At 54.6% G+C, this 20,817-nt stretch overlaps 1 protein-coding gene across 1 annotated transcript in view; it reads right to left on the bottom strand.

Moving 5' to 3' along the window:
• The window catches only part of LOC140387644 (uncharacterized), a 152,824-nt gene that overhangs the window by 21,910 nt on the left and 110,097 nt on the right, over positions 1-20,817 (bottom strand). The window contains exon 7 of the mRNA XM_072470841.1: positions 7,684-7,858. Within this exon, the coding sequence (XP_072326942.1) occupies positions 7,684-7,858 (175 nt within the window). The remainder of the gene's footprint in view (positions 1-7,683; positions 7,859-20,817) is intronic.

Genomic DNA, 20,817 nt, shown 5'->3' with positions numbered 1-20,817 from the left:
TGACAGGGAGTGGGATAACTTGATCGTGGTTTCGGACAAAGCTCAGCACAACATCGAGGGCCGAAGGGCCTGTTCTGTGCTGTACTGTTCTATGTATCATCCCAGTTCGGGGCATAAACGTTCACCAACACTACAGGGGATTGGAAATGTTTGACACTGACTATTGTAAAACACCCTCCAGGGGCTGAGATAATATTTAAGGTAGGGAACTACATTCTTTTGTTAATCAAAATTGCTGTGTGTCCCCCCCAGCTCTGCCGTTACGGCTGGAATGAAACCCTGGGCCAACCCAATCTTCATGTAATCTGGTGTGATCATTCACACTAAGGTGCTTCTCCTGAAATGCAATATCAGTTTAAAGCTTTTGAGATGTGAAAACTCTGTGGAATGTGTAACTGGGACTGAGAGCCCCGTACCATCCTGACCGTCTGAGTGGGACAAGTGTCTGGGAAGAGCTCACAAACACATCTGTGAAATGGGAAAAGAAACAAGGGCAAGAGGATCCAAAACACAGCGGGAATAGCCAAAGACAGAAAGATTGGCTCATATCAACATTAAAAATCCCCCTCACTCCCTCCCCAGAACAATCACTCCACTCCCAAACCACTTCAACAAAAATGTGTGATAATAATCTTTAACTAACTATAGCTGTCAGTCAAACCCTAAAATCGCCGTTACAAAGCAGACGGCCAGTGGGTAGTCCCATCTTAAAGAGCATCTGTTGAGGAAACAACCTCATGAGATTCAAGCCCCCGACATATGAACTACATTGGGTAATACACCATTAAAAAGATGCTTATTAAAGGCGCAGATCAAATATTTAAATGCATCCCAACAGTCAAACAAGTCCTTAGTTTTGAGCAGATTAAGTGGCCAGGCTGGCTCGAACAACATTAAAAACTTAACAACCTCTTGGCTAGCTCAGTAATTAAACTAATTTATACCGAACATTTCGACTTCACCAAATAACATGACCATAATCAAAAGAAACAGCCAAGGTACCCTCACAGGGACAAGGATCTGCAGCAATATTTTATCGTGGGAACAGAGACCTTAAGAGTTTGCTGCTAATTTTCCCCAGAGCAGGAGAACGATTCAAGGTGAGGAACTAATTTGGAGATCTACATTAAACAGGTCCATCTTTAGTGACTCCGAGGATAGATAATAATGACCAGGAACATGGAGGGCGGGATTCTGTGATCCTGAGGCTAAGTGTTGGGGCCGTTGGAAACGCCGTCGCGTTTCTCGACGGCGTCAACACGGCCTCAGGATCAGCAATTCTGGCCCCTACAGGGGGCCAGCACGGCACTGGAGCGGGTCACGCTGCTACAGCCGCTGATCCCGGCGTGAACCTCCCTTCAGCGGCTCCCTTCAATGCGCCGGCCCCGAAGCAACATGGCGCGGGGCTCCAGGGGCCGGTGCAGAAGAAAGGAGGCCGCCAGCCCGAGAGGCCAGCCCGCCGATTGGTGGGCCACCTCGGAGGCCCCCCGGGGTCGCGACAACCACGCTGGCACCGATGGCGCTGATTCTCCGCTCTGCGTCGTGGCGGCACGGCTCGATTCGCGCCAGTCGTGGGGATTCTCCGGCCCAGCCCCGGGCTGAGAGATTCCCGCCCAGGTACTAGGAGCAGAAGAGGGTAATTCAGCCCCTCCAGCCCGCTCCATCATTCAATCTGATCATGGCTGATCTCTCCCTGGTCTCAAATCCCCCGCCCCGCCCCCCCACCTTCCCCCATATCCCTCGAATCCTTTTCTAAAATCAGAAATAGATGAACCTCCGTCTTAAAATCTTTGGTAAGATCAGGTATCGAGAGTACATAATTACCTGTCATTACCTGCATAAAATCTACCGAGGGAACCGACAGTTATCCAATCAGGTGTGAGGGGTGCACCACTGAAGAGTCCGTCTCTCTGGTGTGTTGAAGAAGTGATGTTCACCATCAAGTGTGATGTGGAGATGGGCAGCGGGAATCAACCTGAAACTTGACCCTTTCTTGTACAGTGTGGATTTGACGTTAAATGCTGTTCACCTCCTTCCCAGATCGGTACTGTTGTCTCAGTTAATTGGGCGGTGTTGATAAGTGACATTGAGGTGCTCCCCTTGTCCGCCAAAGAAAGCGCCCACCATCTTTTTGACTAAAACCGACAGAAGCTGCATTGGGGCTGTGATGAACGGTTACGGCCTTATCATCATGTAAGGTGATGTCCCCTTTAAGACCAGGCTTCGAACCCTGGGGACTCCGCCTCTGGCTCCGCCCATCGGGGAACCATACATAAAGGCCTGCCTCATGGTCTGTATAGCAGTCAGCTCTCGGCCATATCTGTAGCACAGTTATTAGCCTAATAAAGCCTTCTTTACAGTTTAATCTCTAAGCATCATTATTGAGGGTACCTCAATTTATTAGACTAAACTAGATTCAGGATGGACGCAGGCCTAAAACCAGAGAAGCTCAATCTGGAAGCACGAATGCCGGAGGCAAAGGAAATTTTTAAATACTGGCTGCGGTGCTTCGAGGCCTACCTAGACTCCGCAGAGACTCCCATCCTGGGGCCACGCAAGCTGCGTCTACTCCACGCCCGGGTGAGTCACAGAATCTCCGCCACGCTCGAAAAGGCGACGACTTATGAGGAAGCGATTGAGTTGCTCCGCAAGCGGTTTGTCAAACCCGTCAATAAGGTGCACGCCCGGCATCTGCTCTCTACCTGCCGGCAGCGCTCGGGGAATCGCTCGACGAGTTTGTTGAGAAACTCACCGCGCTGGCCAGGGACTGTGACCATCAGGATGTGACAGGGGAAGTCCATATGAACCTGCACATCAGAGATTCTTTCGTGTCCGGCATCTGCTCGACCTACATCCGGCAGCGACTGCTCCAAAACGGGGCAAAAGACCTCCAGGAGGCGCTGACGCTCGCCTCCTCGCTGGAGGTGGCCCGACGTAACTTGGGTACGTACCCCGCGGACTCTGCCAGCCCCCCCCGGACTTCCTCAGACTCGCCCGTATTACAGGCCTGCGCCACGCGGCGACCCGCTCACCATGGGGGCACACCTTGCTACTTCTGCGGGCAGGGCCAGCACCCACGCCCACGCTGCCCAGCCCGCTCCGCGATCTGCAGCGACTGCGGGAAGAAAGGGCACTTTGCGAGGGTCTGCCTGGCCAGACCCAGGGGCCAGCAAAACAAAGAACAGCCGGCCCAAAAATCAGGCTCTCAGGCCCGCAGGCCTCGCAATGCGGCTGCGCACCGACCCGACACGTCCTCTTCTGACGCGTCATCAGCCTCGTGCGAATCATGGGAGCGGCCATCTGGTCTGCGGCCACCTTCTCGACCCGACACGTGCGACCAACGGCAGCGGCCATTTTACGACTCCGACTACCCGCGACTGGGTGCGATCACCCTCGATCAAACTCGGCCAAAACACCTGCAGAACTCCATGATGCAGGTCCAGGTCAACGGGCACGACACTGCATGCCTCTTCGACTCCGGGAGCACGGAGAGCTTTATCCACCCTGAAACGGTAAGGCGCTGCTCCCTACGCACCCAGCCCACATCCCAAACCATAGCCCTCGCATCTGGGTCCCACTCGGTACAAATCACGGGGTACTGTATTGCGGATCTCTCGATCCAGGGTGCCAAATACACCCGTTTCAAATTTTATATCCTCCCTCACCTCTGTGCCCCTCTGCTGCTCGGACTGGATTTCCAGTGCAGCCACCGAAGCCTGACACTGAAGTTCGGCGGACCCTTGCCCCCCCTCACGGTGTGCTGCCTTGCGACACTGAAAGTCGCACCCCCCTCGCTATTCGCTAACCTCACTCCCGACTGTAAGCCCGTCGCCACCAGGAGCCGGCGCTACAGTGCCCAAGATATGGCTTTTATCAAGTCAGAGGTCCAGCGTTTACTGGGAGAGGGGGTCATCGAGGCTAGCAACAGCCCTTGGAGAGCGCAAGTGGTGGTAGTCCGGTCCGGGGAGAAGAAACGGATGGTCGTGGATTATAGCCAGACCATAAACCGATTCACGCAGCTTGATGCGTACCCCCTTCCTCGCATCGCGGAAATGGTAAATCGGATCGCCCAATACCGAGTCTTTTCCACGGTCGACCTCAAATCTGCCTACCACCAGCTCCTCATCCGACCAAAAGACCGCCCCTATACTGCCTTCGAAGCAGCCGGCCGGCTCTTCCACTTCCTCAGGGTCCCCTTTGGTGTCACAAATGGGGTCTCCGTCTTTCAAAGGGCGATGGACCAAATGGTGGACCCGTACGGTTTGCGGGCTACATACCCGTACTTGGACAATGTCACCATCTGCGGCCATGATCAGCAGGACCATGACGCTAACCTCAAAAAGTTCCTCCAGACCGCCCGAGCCCTTAACCTGACCTATAACGAGGGCAAATGCGTTTTCCACACCACCCGGCTGGCCATCCTCGGCTATGTCGTGGAAGACGGGGTCCTAGGTCCCGACCCCATGCGCCCCCGTAAGGAACTCCCTCTCCCCCGCAGCCTCAAGGCCCTCAAACGGTGCTTGGGGCTTTTCTCCTATTACGCCCAGTGGGTCCCCAAGTATGCGGACAAAGCCCGCCCACTCCTAAAGACCACCACTTTTCCCCTCTCGGCTGAGGCTCAATTGGCCTTCAACCGCATCAAGGCCGACATCATCAAGGCCGCCATGCACGCGGTGGACGAAACCATCCCTTTCCAGGTAGAGAGCGATGCATCAGACATCGCCCTGGCTGCTACCCTCAATCAAGGAGGCAGACCAGTAGCGTTCTTCTCCCGAACCCTCACCGCCTCCGAGATTCGACACTCTGCAGTCAAAAAGGAGGCACAAGCCATTGTGGAGGCTGTGCGGTGCTGGAGACACTACCTCGCCGGTAGGAGGTTTACCCTCGTCACCGACCAACGGTCGGTCGCCTATATGTTCGATAACACGCAACGGGGCAAAATAAAAAACGATAAAATTTTGAGGTGGAGGATCGAACTCTCCACCTACTCGTACGATATCAAGTATCGTCCAGGGGAGCTCAACGAGCCCCCAGGTGCCCTGTCCCGCGGCACATGCGCCAACGCGCAGGAGGACCGCCTGCAAGCCATCCACAATGACCTCTGCCACCCGGGGCTTACCCGGCTCATCCATTTCATCAAGTCCCGCAACCTACCTTACTCAACCAAGGAGGTCAAGGCCATGGTCAGGGCCTGCCAGGTCTGTGCGGAGTGCAAACCGCACTTCTATCGGCCAGACAAGGTTCGGCTCATGAAGGCCTCGGGCCCCTTTGAGCGACTGAGCGTTGACTTCAAGGGGCCCCTCCCGTCCACCAACCGTTATGCCTATTTCCTCACCGTCATCGATGAGTTCTCCCGTTTCCCATTCGCCATTCCCTGCACCGACATGACCTCAGCCACGGTGATTAAGGCACTGCACAGCATCTTCACCCTGTTGGGTTTCCCTGCTTATATCCACAGCGACCGGGGTACATCGTTCATGAGCGATGAACTGCGTCAGTATCTGCTCAGCAAAGGCATCGCCTCGAGCAGAACGACCAGCTATAACCCACGGGGAAACGGGCAGGTGGAGAGGGAGAACGCGACCGTGTGGAAGGCTGCCCTTCTGGCCCTGCGGTCGAGAAATCTCCCAACCACCCGCTGGCAGGAGGTCCTACCCGATGCCCTACACTCCATTAGGTCACTCCTCTGCACGGCCACAAATGAGACCCCTCATGACCGATTGTTTCTCTTCCCCAGGAAGTCTACCTCCGGGGTCTCGCTTCCACCTTGGCTGACGGCTCCGGGACCTGTTTTTCTCCGGAGGCACGCGAGGAGCCATAAAACGGACCCCCTAGTTGAAAAGGTCAGACTGCTCCACGCCAACCCCAGTTACGCCTACGTGGAGTACTCCGACGGCAGGCAAGATACGGTTTCCCTCCGGGATCTGGCGCCCGCTGGATCCTCCACCACAGACGCCCCTTCCCGCGCCGCTCCCCTGCAGGACCCGTCGCCCCCTACAACCCCCCCCCTTCCGGCCCTACCACCCGTTGGTGAGCTCCTACCGTGCGCCCCCCTTTACACACCCCGCCGGCGCCGGCTCCGCTACCCCCGGCCCTGCCTAGTTCCTCTGCCCCGACCCGGACCGAAGCTCCGACCGCTGAGCTCCCGGATGTGCCCTCAACCGGGACGTCCGTGCCCGCCGCACCACCGCCTGAATTGAGGAGATCGAGGAGGACGATCCGGCCACCGAGACGGATGGACCTATGATGGCACTTCACCCCCGCCGGACTCCTTTTTAAACAGGGGGTGAATGTGATGAACGGTTACTGCCTTATCATCATGTAAGGTGATGGCCCCTTTAAGACCAGGCTTGGAACCCTGGGGACTCCGCCTCTGGCTCCGCCCATCTGGGAGCCATACATAAAGGCCTGCCTCATGGTCTGTATAGCAGTCAGCTCGCGTCCATATCTGTAGCACAGTTATTAGCCTAATAAAGCCTTCTTTACAGTTTAATCTCTAAGCATCATTATTGAGGGTACCTCAGGGGCCTGGTCCTTGGTCCTTCTGGTGGGTAGGCCAACAATGCGTAGAATTTGTCAGCTTGAGCAGTTTTCCAAGTCATTGAGTCTGACCCGCAGCAACACTCCCCCCTTAATCATCGCAGTCAGTTTGGACTCTGGCGCACAGTTCCTGTCGCTGTGGTCTGAGAAGACTGTCCTAATGTCGGTATCGCCGTTGACCTGAGAATCGGCAGCTCGGCGGACAGTGCCGAGGGAGGGCTGCATTGGACCCAGTGACTCTTCCGATGAATTTTTCAATTCCAGAGCCAAACTTTGTTGAGATTAGTCAAGCTCAGTGACAAGAACTCGCAGTAACAGATTCAAAAACAGCCTCTTCCCCGCTGTTACCAGACCCCTGAATGACCCTCTTATGGACTGAACTGATCTCTTCACACATCTTCTCTACTGAGTAGTACTACACACTGTATGCTTCACCCCATGTCTGTGTATTTACATTGTGTAATTATGTATGTCCTATGATCTGTCTGGATTGCATGCAGAACGATACTTTTCACTGTACCTCGGTACACGTGACAATAAATCCAAATCTAAGAATTTCACTGAGAGTTTCAGTCATCAAGGTTGTGGGAGGGGCTGGCCGCCAACTTAAATGAAGCCAGGTCGTTAGTCGGGCGTCCTCACCATTGTTTTTTTTTCCTACCTGTATGCTTTAAATTCTTCGGCCTATTGGATAAACCTGGTACCTGAGTGTTCAGGTTAGTTCTGCGGCAGCAAATAAAAGTATAATAATAATCTTCATTGTCACAAGTAGGCTTACATTAACACTACAATGAAGTTACTGTGAAAATCCCCTAGTCGCCACATCCTGGCGCCTGTTCAGGAACAGAGAGGGAGAATTCAGAATGTCCAATTCACCTAACAACATGTCTTTGGACTTGTGGGAGGAAACCGGAGCACCCGGAGGAAACTCACGCAGACAGGGGGAGAACGTGCAGACTCCGCACAGATGGTGACCCAGCGGGAATCGAACCCAGGACCCTGGCGCTGTGAAGCAACAGTGCTAACCACTGTGCTGTCGTGCCACCCTCAGTGAAATTCAATTTATATAAAATCATCGGGGTTCACCACGTGTGTTTCCTCTACAATAACTCAACCGGGGCTCCCCACACAGGTCATTCCTACCTCTTCTTATTAAGTCAGCACTGTCCGCGACTGACAACTTCCCCTCAATGGGAGGCTTCAATCGATGCACAGCTACAGCCCCTCGGCTGATGTGCAGCTGCTTCCTAACATCTTCAACAGATGTGGCCACACTCTCCGCCTCCAAGCTCTCCGGATAGACTGGCTGCAATGACTCCTAGCAGGCAGGAGAGAGGACACTGTTAGAGAATTAATTCCCTTCATTTTGGCTCCGTTAATCACAATAGGGAATGCAAAAAATAGGGAAGCAAGGAAAGAAGGAGGGAAGGAAACGAGGGAAGGAGGAAGAAGGGAGAGAAGGAGGGAAGAAAGGAGGGATGAAAGAGGGCGAGAGGGAGGAGGAGGGAGGTGAAGAAGGAGGGAGGGGAGGAAAGAGGGAGGGGAGGAGGAAGGGGCAAGGAAGGAGGGAGAAGAAAGGGAGGGAGGGAGGGAGAGGGGGAAGTCGGAAGGGAGGAAGACAGGGAAACAAAGATTGGTATTTCTATTGCCTTCCACAAACCCTGGATGATCTAAAACGCTTCACAGCTGTTAGGCTACTGGACCAGACTGCAACATTTGTCAGGATACGGTATGGGAACCTCAAACATTTTTTAAAAATTTGTAAAACTGTGAGGAAAGGATACTTCACCGCAGGAGCGAGGACTCGGACCAATAAATATCTTTCATGTTAAAACAAACTTTAATGTAAACAAAGAATTAACCACATTAACATCAAAGAAATAGCTTTACAATTATCAGTTAAATATTTCTTAAACAAAAGGAAAAGTGAAAACTTACTATCTATACCTGCGACTAACTCCAATTAAGCAACCCCAATACAGTTCAAATGCCACTTATGAACAAAGTTAACAAACCGATTACCTGAAGAGTAATAAAATAAAATAAATAAATAACCTTTATTGTCACAAGTAGGCTTACATTAACACTGCAATGAAGTTACTGTGAAAAGCCCCTAGTCGCCACACTCCGGCGCCTCTTCGGGTACACAGAGGGAGAATTCAGAATTCTCAGCTGGTACGGGAATTGAACCCATGCTGCTGGCCTTGTTCTGCATCACAAACCAGCTTTCTAGCCCACTGAGCTAAACCAGCCCTGGACATTTGAACATTTGGAGAGAGCGAACCTTTCCAAGAGCATAACCAGTATACTTCTGCTTAGCTGAGCAGCATTTGGGTTAAAATCCTTCTGTCTTGCCAGACTCAAATCCTGGGACAAACTGCAAAACTACAGACAGACCTGGCTTCTCCCAGTAATTACATCATCGGAATTATACAAAGATGTCACATGTCCTGCTTAATTAGGACTAAATACAACCCCTCAAATTATCTACTCGCCAGGCAATCTTCAGCAATCATAACAATATCACATTAGCCCTTGATATGCAACCAAATGTAAGTGGTTGGAATGAATCATGACCTCATATTTTATGACTTCTTAATTACATAATCTGGATACCTGAATCTAGGTTCTTTAATAATATTACTGCATCAAATATATACCTAAACCCAAGCTCTTAATAACATTCCTGCCATAAATATGAAATATAATAATTTCTGCATTCATCACAACCAATGAAGTATGTTTTTGAACTGCAGTCGCTGTTCTAATGGCGAAAATGCAGCAGCCATTTTGTACACAGCTAGATCCCATGAATAACAGTTAGCTAAAGTCGTGGTTTCGGGGTTCTGTGAAACTCTGGGGCTCTGTGGGGATTTTCAAAGGTGTCTGCAACATGACTTGGAGGCAACTGGAGGCGGATGTAGATGGTGATCACTATTGTGCAGCACAGGGTAGGCCAGTACAGAGGGGAGCAAGTATTGGGGAGTACTGAGAATGTCGGATAATCCAACAGATTAGTCCACAGTTAACAGGGCGCTGGAGGATGCCAGGGGAATTCAGCCTTTCCAGAGAGCGGAGTTTCTTTTCGATAATTTTGTCTTACCCACTGTGTCACAAAATACAGATGCACAAATCTCATTGAAGGAAACGCCTGCATTCTTAAAAGCATTATTAAAAATCACATTACCGAGTTAGGGCACCCTGGGCTAGGGCGGGGTCAATTCCAGCCCACAGGCCCCGGAGTCACAACACAAGTGAATTAACCAATAACTCTGATAAAAATTCCCAAAGGGCAATTTGGGCAGCAGGGTAGCATTGTGGATAGCACAATTGCTTCACAGCTCCAGGGTCCCAGGTTCGATTCCGGCTTGGGTCACAGTCTGTGCGGAGTCTGCACATCCTCCCCATGTGTGCGTGGGGTTCCTCCGGGTGCTCCGGTTTCCTCCCACAGTCCAAAGATGTGCGGGTTAGGTGGATTGGCCATGATAAATTGCCCTTAGTGTCCAAAATTGCCCTTAGTGTTGGGTGAGGTTACTGGGTTATGGGGTTAGGGTGGAGGTGTTGACCTTGGGTAGGGTGCTCTTTCTAAGAGCCGGTGCAGACTTGATGGGCCGAATGGCCTCCTTCTGCACTGTAAATTCTATGATAATCTATGATTATCAAAGTCTTTGGCCCTTGGCTGCCCAATAATTACGGTCACCAGGTTTGTAAAAGTCAGACAAACAGAGAGGGTTGGAAAGGGGTGTAATGATAAATGAAAGGAAAAAGAGTCTTTGTATCAGATGTTTTTTATCACACCTTTTTTCACAACAAGCTTGCAGGTTAAAGTCTCCAGCTTGCAGCCTGTACCAGTCTCCGCTGTAGAATCATTCATTCATTTGGGTTCTCTGTAGTTTAGCAATGCAGATTTTGACTAGTGGCACTTTACTTTTCTTCAAACTTTGCTTTAATTTTGTGATTTGTATTCAGGTCTCTGTAGGTTCAGTAACATCGCTGGCACAGCAGACCACCTGGAGATCGATGTAGCCGGTTCTGACTTTGTCTCTCTGGAGAAGAGACAGCTCTTGCAGTCGCTTTACTGGGGAGAGCTCGCTGGTTCATACTGAAAGCTCCTGCCGACTCTGGGAAGCACTCCAATGGGCGATAACCCAATCACCAGCTGTTGCCAGGCAGAATACGGACTTTTGGGCCAATTTAGTGGCCACCATTCAATCAATAAAACTGTATCCCGCCCCATCTCTCTCTGTTGCCGACAAATGTGTGGTCTCCTGATTAAACCAGCACAGACCAGTACAGTGATCCCTGCTGGAACCTCTGCATTCTTCTGCTGGAATTACAGAGACACGCTGCTGACCTTAAAGACACATGTCCATTAATCAACCATGGGTCAAAATAATGACAGCAAAATAAAAGGCTGGGGAAGTAAGGAAATAAACAGGAAGGACCTTACAACAGACAGCAGTTTATTGTGCATTAATAATAAATACTACCCCTGTTAAAATGATTATTAATTTCTTTAAAAAGGATCCTTCAAACAAAAGCATTTGGGGTCAATGAGAAAAATTACCAGAAATATTGGTCAGGAACTCCGACAGTGCGGCACTCCCTCAGTACTGACCCTCCGACAGTGCGGCACTCCCTCAGTACTGACCCTCTGACAGTGCGGCACTCCCTCAGTACTGACCCTCTAACAGTGCGGCGCTCCCTCAGTACTGACCCTCTGACAGTGCAGCACTCCCTCAGTACTGAACCTCTGACAGTGCGGCACTCCCTCAGAACTGACCCTCTGACAGTGCGGCACTCCCTCAGTACTGACCCTCTGACAGTGCAGCACTCCCTCAGTACTGACCTTCTGACAGTGCAGCACTCCCTCAGTACTGACCCTCTGATAGTGCGGCACTCCCTCAGTACTGACCCTCTGACAGTGCAGCATTCCCTCAGTACTGACCCTCTGACAGTGCAGCACTCCCTCAGTACTGACCCTCTGACAATGCAGCACTCCCTCAGTACTGACCCTCTGATAGTGCGGCACTCCCTCAGTACTGACCCTCTGACAGTGCAGCATTCCCTCAGTACTGACCCTCTGACAGTGCAGCACTCCCTCAGTACTGACCCTCTGACAATGCAGCACTCCCTCAGTACTGACCATCTGACAGTGCAGCATTCCCTCAGTACTGACCCTCTGACAGTGCGGCGCTCCCTCAGTACTGACCCTCCAACAGTGCAGCACCCCCTCAGTACTGACCCTCCGACAGTGCAGCACTCCCTCAGTACTGACCCTCTGACAGTGCAGCACACCCTCAGTACAGACACTCAGACAGTGTGGCACTCCCTCAGTAGTGACCCTCTGACAGTGCTGCACTCCCTCAGTACTGACCCTCTGACAGTGCAGCGCTCCCTCAGTACTGACCCTCTGACAGTGCGGCACTCCCTCAGTACTGACCCTCTGACAGTGCGGCACTCCCTCAGTACTGACCCTCTGACAGTGCAGCACTCCCTCAGCACTGACCCTCTGACAGTGCAGCACTCCCTCAGTACTGACCCTCTGACAGTGCAGCACTCCCTCAGTACTGACCCTCTGACAGTGTGGCACTCCGTCAGTACGGACCCTCTGACAGTGCGGCACTCCCTCAGTACTGACCCTCTGACAGTGCAGCACGCCCTCAGTGCTGACCCTCTGACAGTGCAGCACTCCCTCAGAACTGACCCTCTGACAGTGCAGCACTCACTCAGTACTGAACCTCTGACAGTGCGGCACTCCCTCAGTACTGACCCTCTGACAGTGCAGCACTCCCTCAGTACTGACCCTCTGACAGTGCAGCACTCCCTCAGTACTGACCCTCCGACAGTGCAGCACTCCCTCAGTACTAACCCTCTGACAGTGCGGCACTCCCTCAGTACTGACCCCCTGACAGTGCAGCACTCCCTCAGTACTGACCCTCTGACAGTGCAGCACTCCCTCAGTACTGACCCTCTGACAGTGCAGCATTCCCTCAGCACTGACCCTCTGACAGTGCGGCACTCCCTCAGTACTGACCCTCTGACAGTGCAGCACTCCCTCAGTACTGACCCTTTGACAGTGCAGCACTCCTTCAGTACTGACCCTCTGACAGTGCAGCACTCCCTCAGTACTGACCCTCTGACAGTGCAGCACTCCCTCAGTACAGACCCTTTGACAGTGCAGCACTCGCTCAGTACTGACCCTCTGACAGTGCGGCACTCCCTCAGTACTGACCCTCTGACAGTGCGGCACTCCCTCAGTGCTGACCCTCTGACAGTGCAGCACTCCCTCAGTACTGACCCTCTGACAGTGCAGCACTCCCTCAGTACTGACCCTCTGACAGTGCAGCACTCCCTCAGTACTGACCCTCAGACAGTGCAGCACTCCCTCAGTACTGACTCTCTGAGAGTGCAGCACTCCCTCAGTACTGACCCTCGGACAGTGCGGCACTCCCTCAGTACTGACCCTCTGACAGTGCAGCACTCCCTCAGTACTGACCCTCTGACAGTACAGCACTCCCTCAGTACTGACCTTCTGACAGTGCGGCACTCCCTCAGTACTGACCATCTGACAGTGCAGCACTCCCTCAGTACTGACCCTCTGACAGTACAGCACTCCCTCAGTACTGACCCTCTGACAGTGCGGCACTCCCTCAGTACTGACCCTCCGACAGTGCAGCACTCCCTCAGTACTGACCCTCTGACAGTGCGGCACTCCCTCAGTACTGACCCTCCAACAGTGCAGCACTCCCTCAGTACTGACCCTCTGACAGTGCGGCACTCCCTCAGTACTGACCCTCTGACAGTGCGGCACTCCCTCAGTACTGACCCTCCAACAGTGCAGCACTCCCTCAGTACTGACCCTCTGACAGTGCAGCACGCCCTCAGTGCTGACCCTCTGACAGTGCAGCACTCCCTCAGAACTGACCCTCTGACAGTGCGGCACTCCCTCAGTACTGACCCTCTGACAGTGCGGCGCTCCCTCAGTACTGACCCTCTGATAGTGCAGCACTCCCTCAGTACTGAACCTCTGACAGTGCGGCACTCCCTCAGTACTGACCCTCTGACAGTGCGGCACTCCCTCAGTACTGACCCTCTGACAGTGCAGCACTCCCTCAGTACTGACCCTCTGACAGTGCAGCACTCCCTCAGTACTGACCCTCTGATAGTGCGGCACTCCCTCAGTACTGACCCTCTGACAGTGCAGCATTCCCTCAGTACTGACCCTCTGACAGTGCAGCACTCCCTCAGTACTGGCCCTCTGACAATGCAGCACTCCCTCAGTACTGACCCTCTGATAGTGCGGCACTCCCTCAGTACTGACCCTCTGACAGTGCAGCATTCCCTCAGTACTGACCCTCTGACAGTGCAGCACTCCCTCAGTACTGACCCTCTGACAATGCAGCACTCCCTCAGTACTGACCATCTGACAGTGCAGCATTCCCTCAGTACTGACCCTCTGACAGTGCGGCGCTCCCTCAGTACTGACCCTCCAACAGTGCAGCACCCCCTCAGTACTGACCCTCCGACAGTGCAGCACTCCCTCAGTACTGACCCTCTGACAGTGCAGCACACCCTCAGTACAGACACTCAGACAGTGAGGCACTCCCTCAGTAGTGACCCTCTGACAGTGCAGCACTCCCTCAGTACTGACCCTCTGACAGTGCAGCGCTCCCTCAGTACTGACCCTCTGACAGTGCGGCACTCCCTCAGTACTGACCCTCTGACAGTGCGGCGCTCCCTCAGTACTGACCCTCTGACAGTGCAGCACTCCCTCAGCACTGACCCTCTGACAGTGCAGCACTCCCTCAGTCCTGACCCTCTGACAGTGCAGCACTCCCTCAGTACTGACCCTCTGACAGTGCGGCACTCCGTCAGTACTGACCCTCTGACAGTGCGGCACTCCCTCAGGACTGACCCTCTGACAGTGCAGCACGCCCTCAGTGCTGACCCTCTGACAGTGCAGCACTCCCTCAGAACTGACCCTCTGACAGTGCAGCACTCACTCAGTACTGAACCTCTGACAGTGCGGCACTCCCTCAGTACTGACCCTCTGACAGTGCAGCACTCCCTCAGTACTGACCCTCTGACAGTGCAGCACTCCCTCAGTACTGACCCTCCGACAGTGCAGCACTCCCTCAGTACTAACCCTCTGACAGTGCGGCACTCCCTCAGTACTGACCCCCTGACAGTGCAGCACTCCCTCAGTACTGACCCTCTGACAGTGCAGCAATCCCTCAGTACTGACCCTCTGACAGTGCAGCATTCCCTCAGCACTGACCCTCTGACAGTGCGGCACTCCCTCAGTACTGACCCTCTGACAGTGCAGCACTCCCTCAGTACTGACCCTTTGACAGTGCAGCACTCCTTCAGTACTGACCCTCTGACAGTGCAGCACTCCCTCAGTACTGACCCTCTGACAGTGCAGCACTCCCTCAGTACAGACCCTTTGACAGTGCAGCACTCGCTCAGTACTGACCCTCTGACAGTGCGGCACTCCCTCAGTACTGACCCTCTGACAGTGCAGCACTCCCTCAGTACTGACCCTCTGACAGTGCAGCACTCCCTCAGTACTGACCCTTTGACAGTGCAGCACTCCCTCAGTACTGACCCTCTGATAGTGCAGCACTCCCTCATTACTGACCCTCTGACAGTGCGGCACTCCCTCAGTACTGACCCTCTGACAGTGCAGCACTCCCTCAGTACTGACCATCTGACAGTGCAGCACTCCCTCAGTACTGACCCTCTGACAGTGCAGCACTCCCTCAGTACTGACCCTCTGACAGTGCGGCACTCCCTCAGTACTGACCCAGTGACAGTGCGGTACTCCCTCAGTACTGACCCTCTGACAGTGCGGCACTCCCTCAGCACTGACCCTCTGACAGTGCGGCACTCCCTCAGTACTGACCCTCTGACAGTGCAGCACTCCCTCAGTACTGACCCTCTGACAGTGCGGCACTCCCTCAATACTGACCCTCTGACAGTGCGGCATTCCCTCAGTACTGACTCTCTGACAGTGCAGCACTCCCTCAGTGCTGACCCTCTGACAGTGCGGCACTCCCTCAGTACTGACCCTCTGACAGTGCGGCACTGCCTCAGTACTGACCCTCTGACAGTGCAGCACTCCCTCAGTACTGACCCTCTGACAGTGCGGCACTCCCTCAGTACTGACCCTCTGACAGTGCAGCACTCCCTCAGTACTGACCCTCTGACAGTGCGGCATTCCCTCAGTACTGACCCAGTGACAGTGCGGCACTCCCTCAGTACTGACCCTCTGACAGTGCGGCACTCCCTCAGTCCTGACCCTCTGACAGTGCAGCACTCCCTCAGTACTGACCCTCTGACAGTGCGGCACTCCCTCAGTACTGTCCCTCTGACAGTGCGGCACTCCCTCAGTACTGACCCTCTGACAGTGCAGCACTCCCTCAGTACTGACCCTCTGACACTGCGGCACTCCCTCAGTACTGACCCAGTGACAGTGCGGCACTCCCTCAGTACTGACCCTCTGACAGTGCGGCACTCCCTCAGTCCTGACCCTCTGACAGTGCAGCACTCCCTCAGTACTGACCCTCTGACAGTGCGGCACTCCCTCAGTACTGTCCCTCTGACAGTGCGGCACTCCCTCAGTACTGACCCTCTGACAGTGCAGCACTCCCTCAGTACTGACCCTCTGACAGTGCAGCACTCCCTCAGTACTGACCCTCTGACAGTGCAGCACTCCCTCAGTACTGACCCTCTGACAGTGCAGCACTCCCTCAGTACTGACTCTCTGAGAGTGCAGCACTCCCTCAGTACTGACCCTCGGACAGTGCGGCACTCCCTCAGTACTGACCCTCTGACAGTGCAGCACTCCCTCAGTACTGACCCTCTGACAGTACAGCACTCCCTCAGTACTGACCTTCTGACAGTGCGGCACTCCCTCAGTACTGACCATCTGACAGTGCAGCACTCCCTCAGTACTGACCCTCTGACAGTACAGCACTCCCTCAGTACTGACCCTCTGACAGTGCGGCACTCCCTCAGTACTGACCCTCCGACAGTGCAGCACTCCCTCAGTACTGACCCTCTGACAGTGCGGCACTCCCTCAGTACTGACCCTCCAACAGTGCAGCACTCCCTCAGTACTGACCCTCTGACAGTGCGGCACTCCCTCAGTACTGACCCTCTGACAGTGCGGCACTCCCTCAGTACTGACCCTCCAACAGTGCAGCACTCCCTCAGTACTGACCCTCTGACAGTGCAGCACGCCCTCAGTGCTGACCCTCTGACAGTGCAGCACTCCCTCAGAACTGACCCTCTGACAGTGCGGCACTCCCTCAGTACTGACCCTCTGACAGTGCGGCGCTCCCTCAGTACTGACCCTCTGACAGTGCAGCACTCCCTCAGTACTGAACCTCTGACAGTGCGGCACTCCCTCAGTACTGACCCTCTGACAGTGCGGCACTCCCTCAGTACTGACCCTCTGACAGTGCAGCACTCCCTCAGTACTGACCCTCTGACAGTGCAGCACTCCCTCAGTACTGACCCTCTGATAGTGCGGCACTCCCTCAGTACTGACCCTCTGACAGTGCAGCATTCCCTCAGTACTGACCCTCTGACAGTGCAGCACTCCCTCAGTACTGGCCCTCTGACAATGCAGCACTCCCTCAGTACTGACCCTCTGATAGTGCGGCACTCCCTCAGTACTGACCCACTGACAGTGCAGCATTCCCTCAGTACTGACCCTCTGACAGTGCAGCACTCCCTCAGTACTGACCCTCTGACAATGTAGCACTCCCTCAGTACTGACCATCTGACAGTGCAGCATTCCCTCAGTACTGACCCTCTGACAGTGCGGCGCTCCCTCAGTACTGACCCTCCAACAGTGCAGCACCCCCTCAGTACTGACCCTCCGACAGTGCAGCACTCCCTCAGTACTGACCCTCTGACAGTGCAGCACACCCTCAGTACAGACACTCAGACAGTGTGGCACTCCCTCAGTAGTGACCCTCTGACAGTGCAGCACTCCCTCAGTACTGACCCTCTGACAGTGCAGCGCTCCCTCAGTACTGACCCTCTGACAGTGCGGCACTCCCTCAGTACTGACCCTCTGACAGTGCGGCACTCCCTCAGTACTGACCCTCTGACAGTGCAGCACTCCCTCAGCACTGACCCTCTGACAGTGCAGCACTCCCTCAGTACTGACCCTCTGACAGTGCAGCACTCCCTCAGTACTGACCCTCTGACAGTGCGGCACTCCGTCAGTACTGACCCTCTGACAGTGCGGCACTCCCTCAGGACTGACCCTCTGACAGTGCAGCACGCCCTCAGTGCTGACCCTCTGACAGTGCAGCACTCCCTCAGAACTGACCCTCTGACAGTGCAGCACTCACTCAGTACTGAACCTCTGACAGTGCGGCACTCCCTCAGTACTGACCCTCTGACAGTGCAGCACTCCCTCAGTACTGACCCTCTGACAGTGCAGCACTCCCTCAGTACTGACCCTCCGACAGTGCAGCACTCCCTCAGTACTAACCCTCTGACAGTGCGGCACTCCCTCAGTACTGACCCCCTGACAGTGCAGCACTCCCTCAGTACTGACCCTCTGACAGTGCAGCACTCCCTCAGTACTGACCCTCTGACAGTGCAGCATTCCCTCAGCACTGACCCTCTGACAGTGCGGCACTCCCTCAGTACTGACCCTCTGACAGTGCAGCACTCCCTCAGTACTGACCCTTTGACAGTGCAGCACTCCTTCAGTACTGACCCTCTGACAGTGCAGCACTCCCTCAGTACTGACCCTCTGACAGTGCAGCACTCCCTCAGTACAGACCCTTTGACAGTGCAGTACTCGCTCAGTACTGACCCTCTGACAGTGCGGCACTCCCTCAGTACTGACCCTCTGACAGTGCAGCACTCCCTCAGTACTGACCCTCTGACAGTGCAGCACTCCCTCAGTACTGACCCTTTGACAGTGCAGCACTCCCTCAGTACTGACCCTCTGATAGTGCAGCACTCCCTCATTACTGACCCTCTGACAGTGCGGCACTCCCTCAGTACTGACCCTCTGACAGTGCAGCACTCCCTCAGTACTGACCATCTGACAGTGCAGCACTCCCTCAGTACTGACCCTCTGACAGTGCAGCACTCCCTCAGTACTGACCCTCTGACAGTGCGGCACTCCCTCAGTACTGACCCAGTGACAGTGCGGTACTCCCTCAGTACTGACCCTCTGACAGTGCGGCACTCCCTCAGCACTGACCCTCTGACAGTGCGGCACTCCCTCAGTACTGACCCTCTGACAGTGCAGCACTCCCTCAGTACTGACCCTCTGACAGTGCGGCACTCCCTCAATACTGACCCTCTGACAGTGCGGCATTCCCTCAGTACTGACTCTCTGACAGTGCAGCACTCCCTCAGTGCTGACCCTCTGACAGTGCGGCACTCCCTCAGTACTGAACCTCTGACAGTGCGGCACTGCCTCAGTACTGACCCTCTGACAGTGCAGCACTCCCTCAGTACTGACCCTCTGACAGTGCGGCACTCCCTCAGTACTGACCCTCTGACAGTGCAGCACTCCCTCAGTACTGACCCTCTGACAGTGCGGCACTCCCTCAGTACTGACCCAGTGACAGTGCGGCACTCCCTCAGTACTGACCCTCTGACAGTGCGGCACTCCCTCAGTCCTGACCCTCTGACAGTGCAGCACTCCCTCAGTACTGACCCTCTGACAGTGCGGCACTCCCTCAGTACTGTCCCTCTGACAGTGCGGCACTCCCTCAGTACTGACCCTCTGACAGTGCAGCACTCCCTCAGTACTGACCCTCTGACAGTGCAGCACTCCCTCAGTACTGACCCTCTGACAGTGCAGCACTCCCTCAGTACTGACCCTCTGACAGTGCAGCACTCCCTCAGTACTGACTCTCTGAGAGTGCAGCACTCCCTCAGTACTGACCCTCGGACAGTGCGGCACTCCCTCAGTACTGACCCTCTGACAGTGCAGCACTCCCTCAGTACTGACCCTCTGACAGTACAGCACTCCCTCAGTACTGACCTTCTGACAGTGCGGCACTCCCTCAGTACTGACCATCTGACAGTGCAGCACTCCCTCAGTACTGACCCTCTGACAGTACAGCACTCCCTCAGTACTGACCCTCTGACAGTGCGGCACTCCCTCAGTACTGACCCTCCGACAGTGCAGCACTCCCTCAGTACTGACCCTCTGACAGTGCGGCACTCCCTCAGTACTGACCCTCCAACAGTGCAGCACTCCCTCAGTACTGACCCTCTGACAGTGCGGCACTCCCTCAGTACTGACCCTCTGACAGTGCGGCACTCCCTCAGTACTGACCCTCCAACAGTGCAGCACTCCCTCAGTACTGACCCTCTGACAGTGCAGCACGCCCTCAGTGCTGACCCTCTGACAGTGCAGCACTCCCTCAGAACTGACCCTCTGACAGTGCGGCACTCCCTCAGTACTGACCCTCTGACAGTGCGGCGCTCCCTCAGTACTGACCCTCTGACAGTGCAGCACTCCCTCAGTACTGAACCTCTGACAGTGCGGCACTCCCTCAGTACTGACCCTCTGACAGTGCGGCACTCCCTCAGTACTGACCCTCTGACAGTGCAGCACTCACTCAGTACTGACCCTCTGACAGTGCAGCACTCCCTCAGTACTGACCCTCTGATAGTGCGGCACTCCCTCAGTACTGACCCTCTGACAGTGCAGCATTCCCTCAGTACTGACCCTCTGACAGTGCAGCACTCCCTCAGTACTGACCCTCTGACAATGCAGCACTCCCTCAGTACTGACCCTCTGATAGAGCGGCACTCCCTCAGTACTGACCCTCTGACAGTGCAGCATTCCCTCAGTACTGACCCTCTGACAGTGCAGCACTCCCTCAGTACTGACCCTCTGACAATGCAGCACTCCCTCAGTACTGACCATCTGACAGTGCAGCATTCCCTCAGTACTGACCCTCTGACAGTGCGGCGCTCCCTCAGTACTGACCCTCCAACAGTGCAGCACCCCCTCAGTACTGACCCTCCGACAGTGCAGCACTCCCTCAGTACTGACCCTCTGACAGTGCAGCACACCCTCAGTACAGACACTCAGACAGTGTGGCACTCCCTCAGTAGTGACCCTCTGACAGTGCAGCACTCCCTCAGTACTGACCCTCTGACAGTGCAGCGCTCCCTCAGTACTGACCCTCTGACAGTGCGGCACTCCCTCAGTACTGACCCTCTGACAGTGCGGCACTCCCTCAGTACTGACCCTCTGACAGTGCAGCACTCCCT

Source organism: Scyliorhinus torazame, chromosome 13 (genome assembly GCF_047496885.1).
Source record: "Scyliorhinus torazame isolate Kashiwa2021f chromosome 13, sScyTor2.1, whole genome shotgun sequence".
In the NCBI taxonomy this organism is placed as follows: domain Eukaryota; kingdom Metazoa; phylum Chordata; class Chondrichthyes; order Carcharhiniformes; family Scyliorhinidae; genus Scyliorhinus; species Scyliorhinus torazame.
This window is presented reverse-complemented; position numbering and strand designations above follow the sequence as displayed.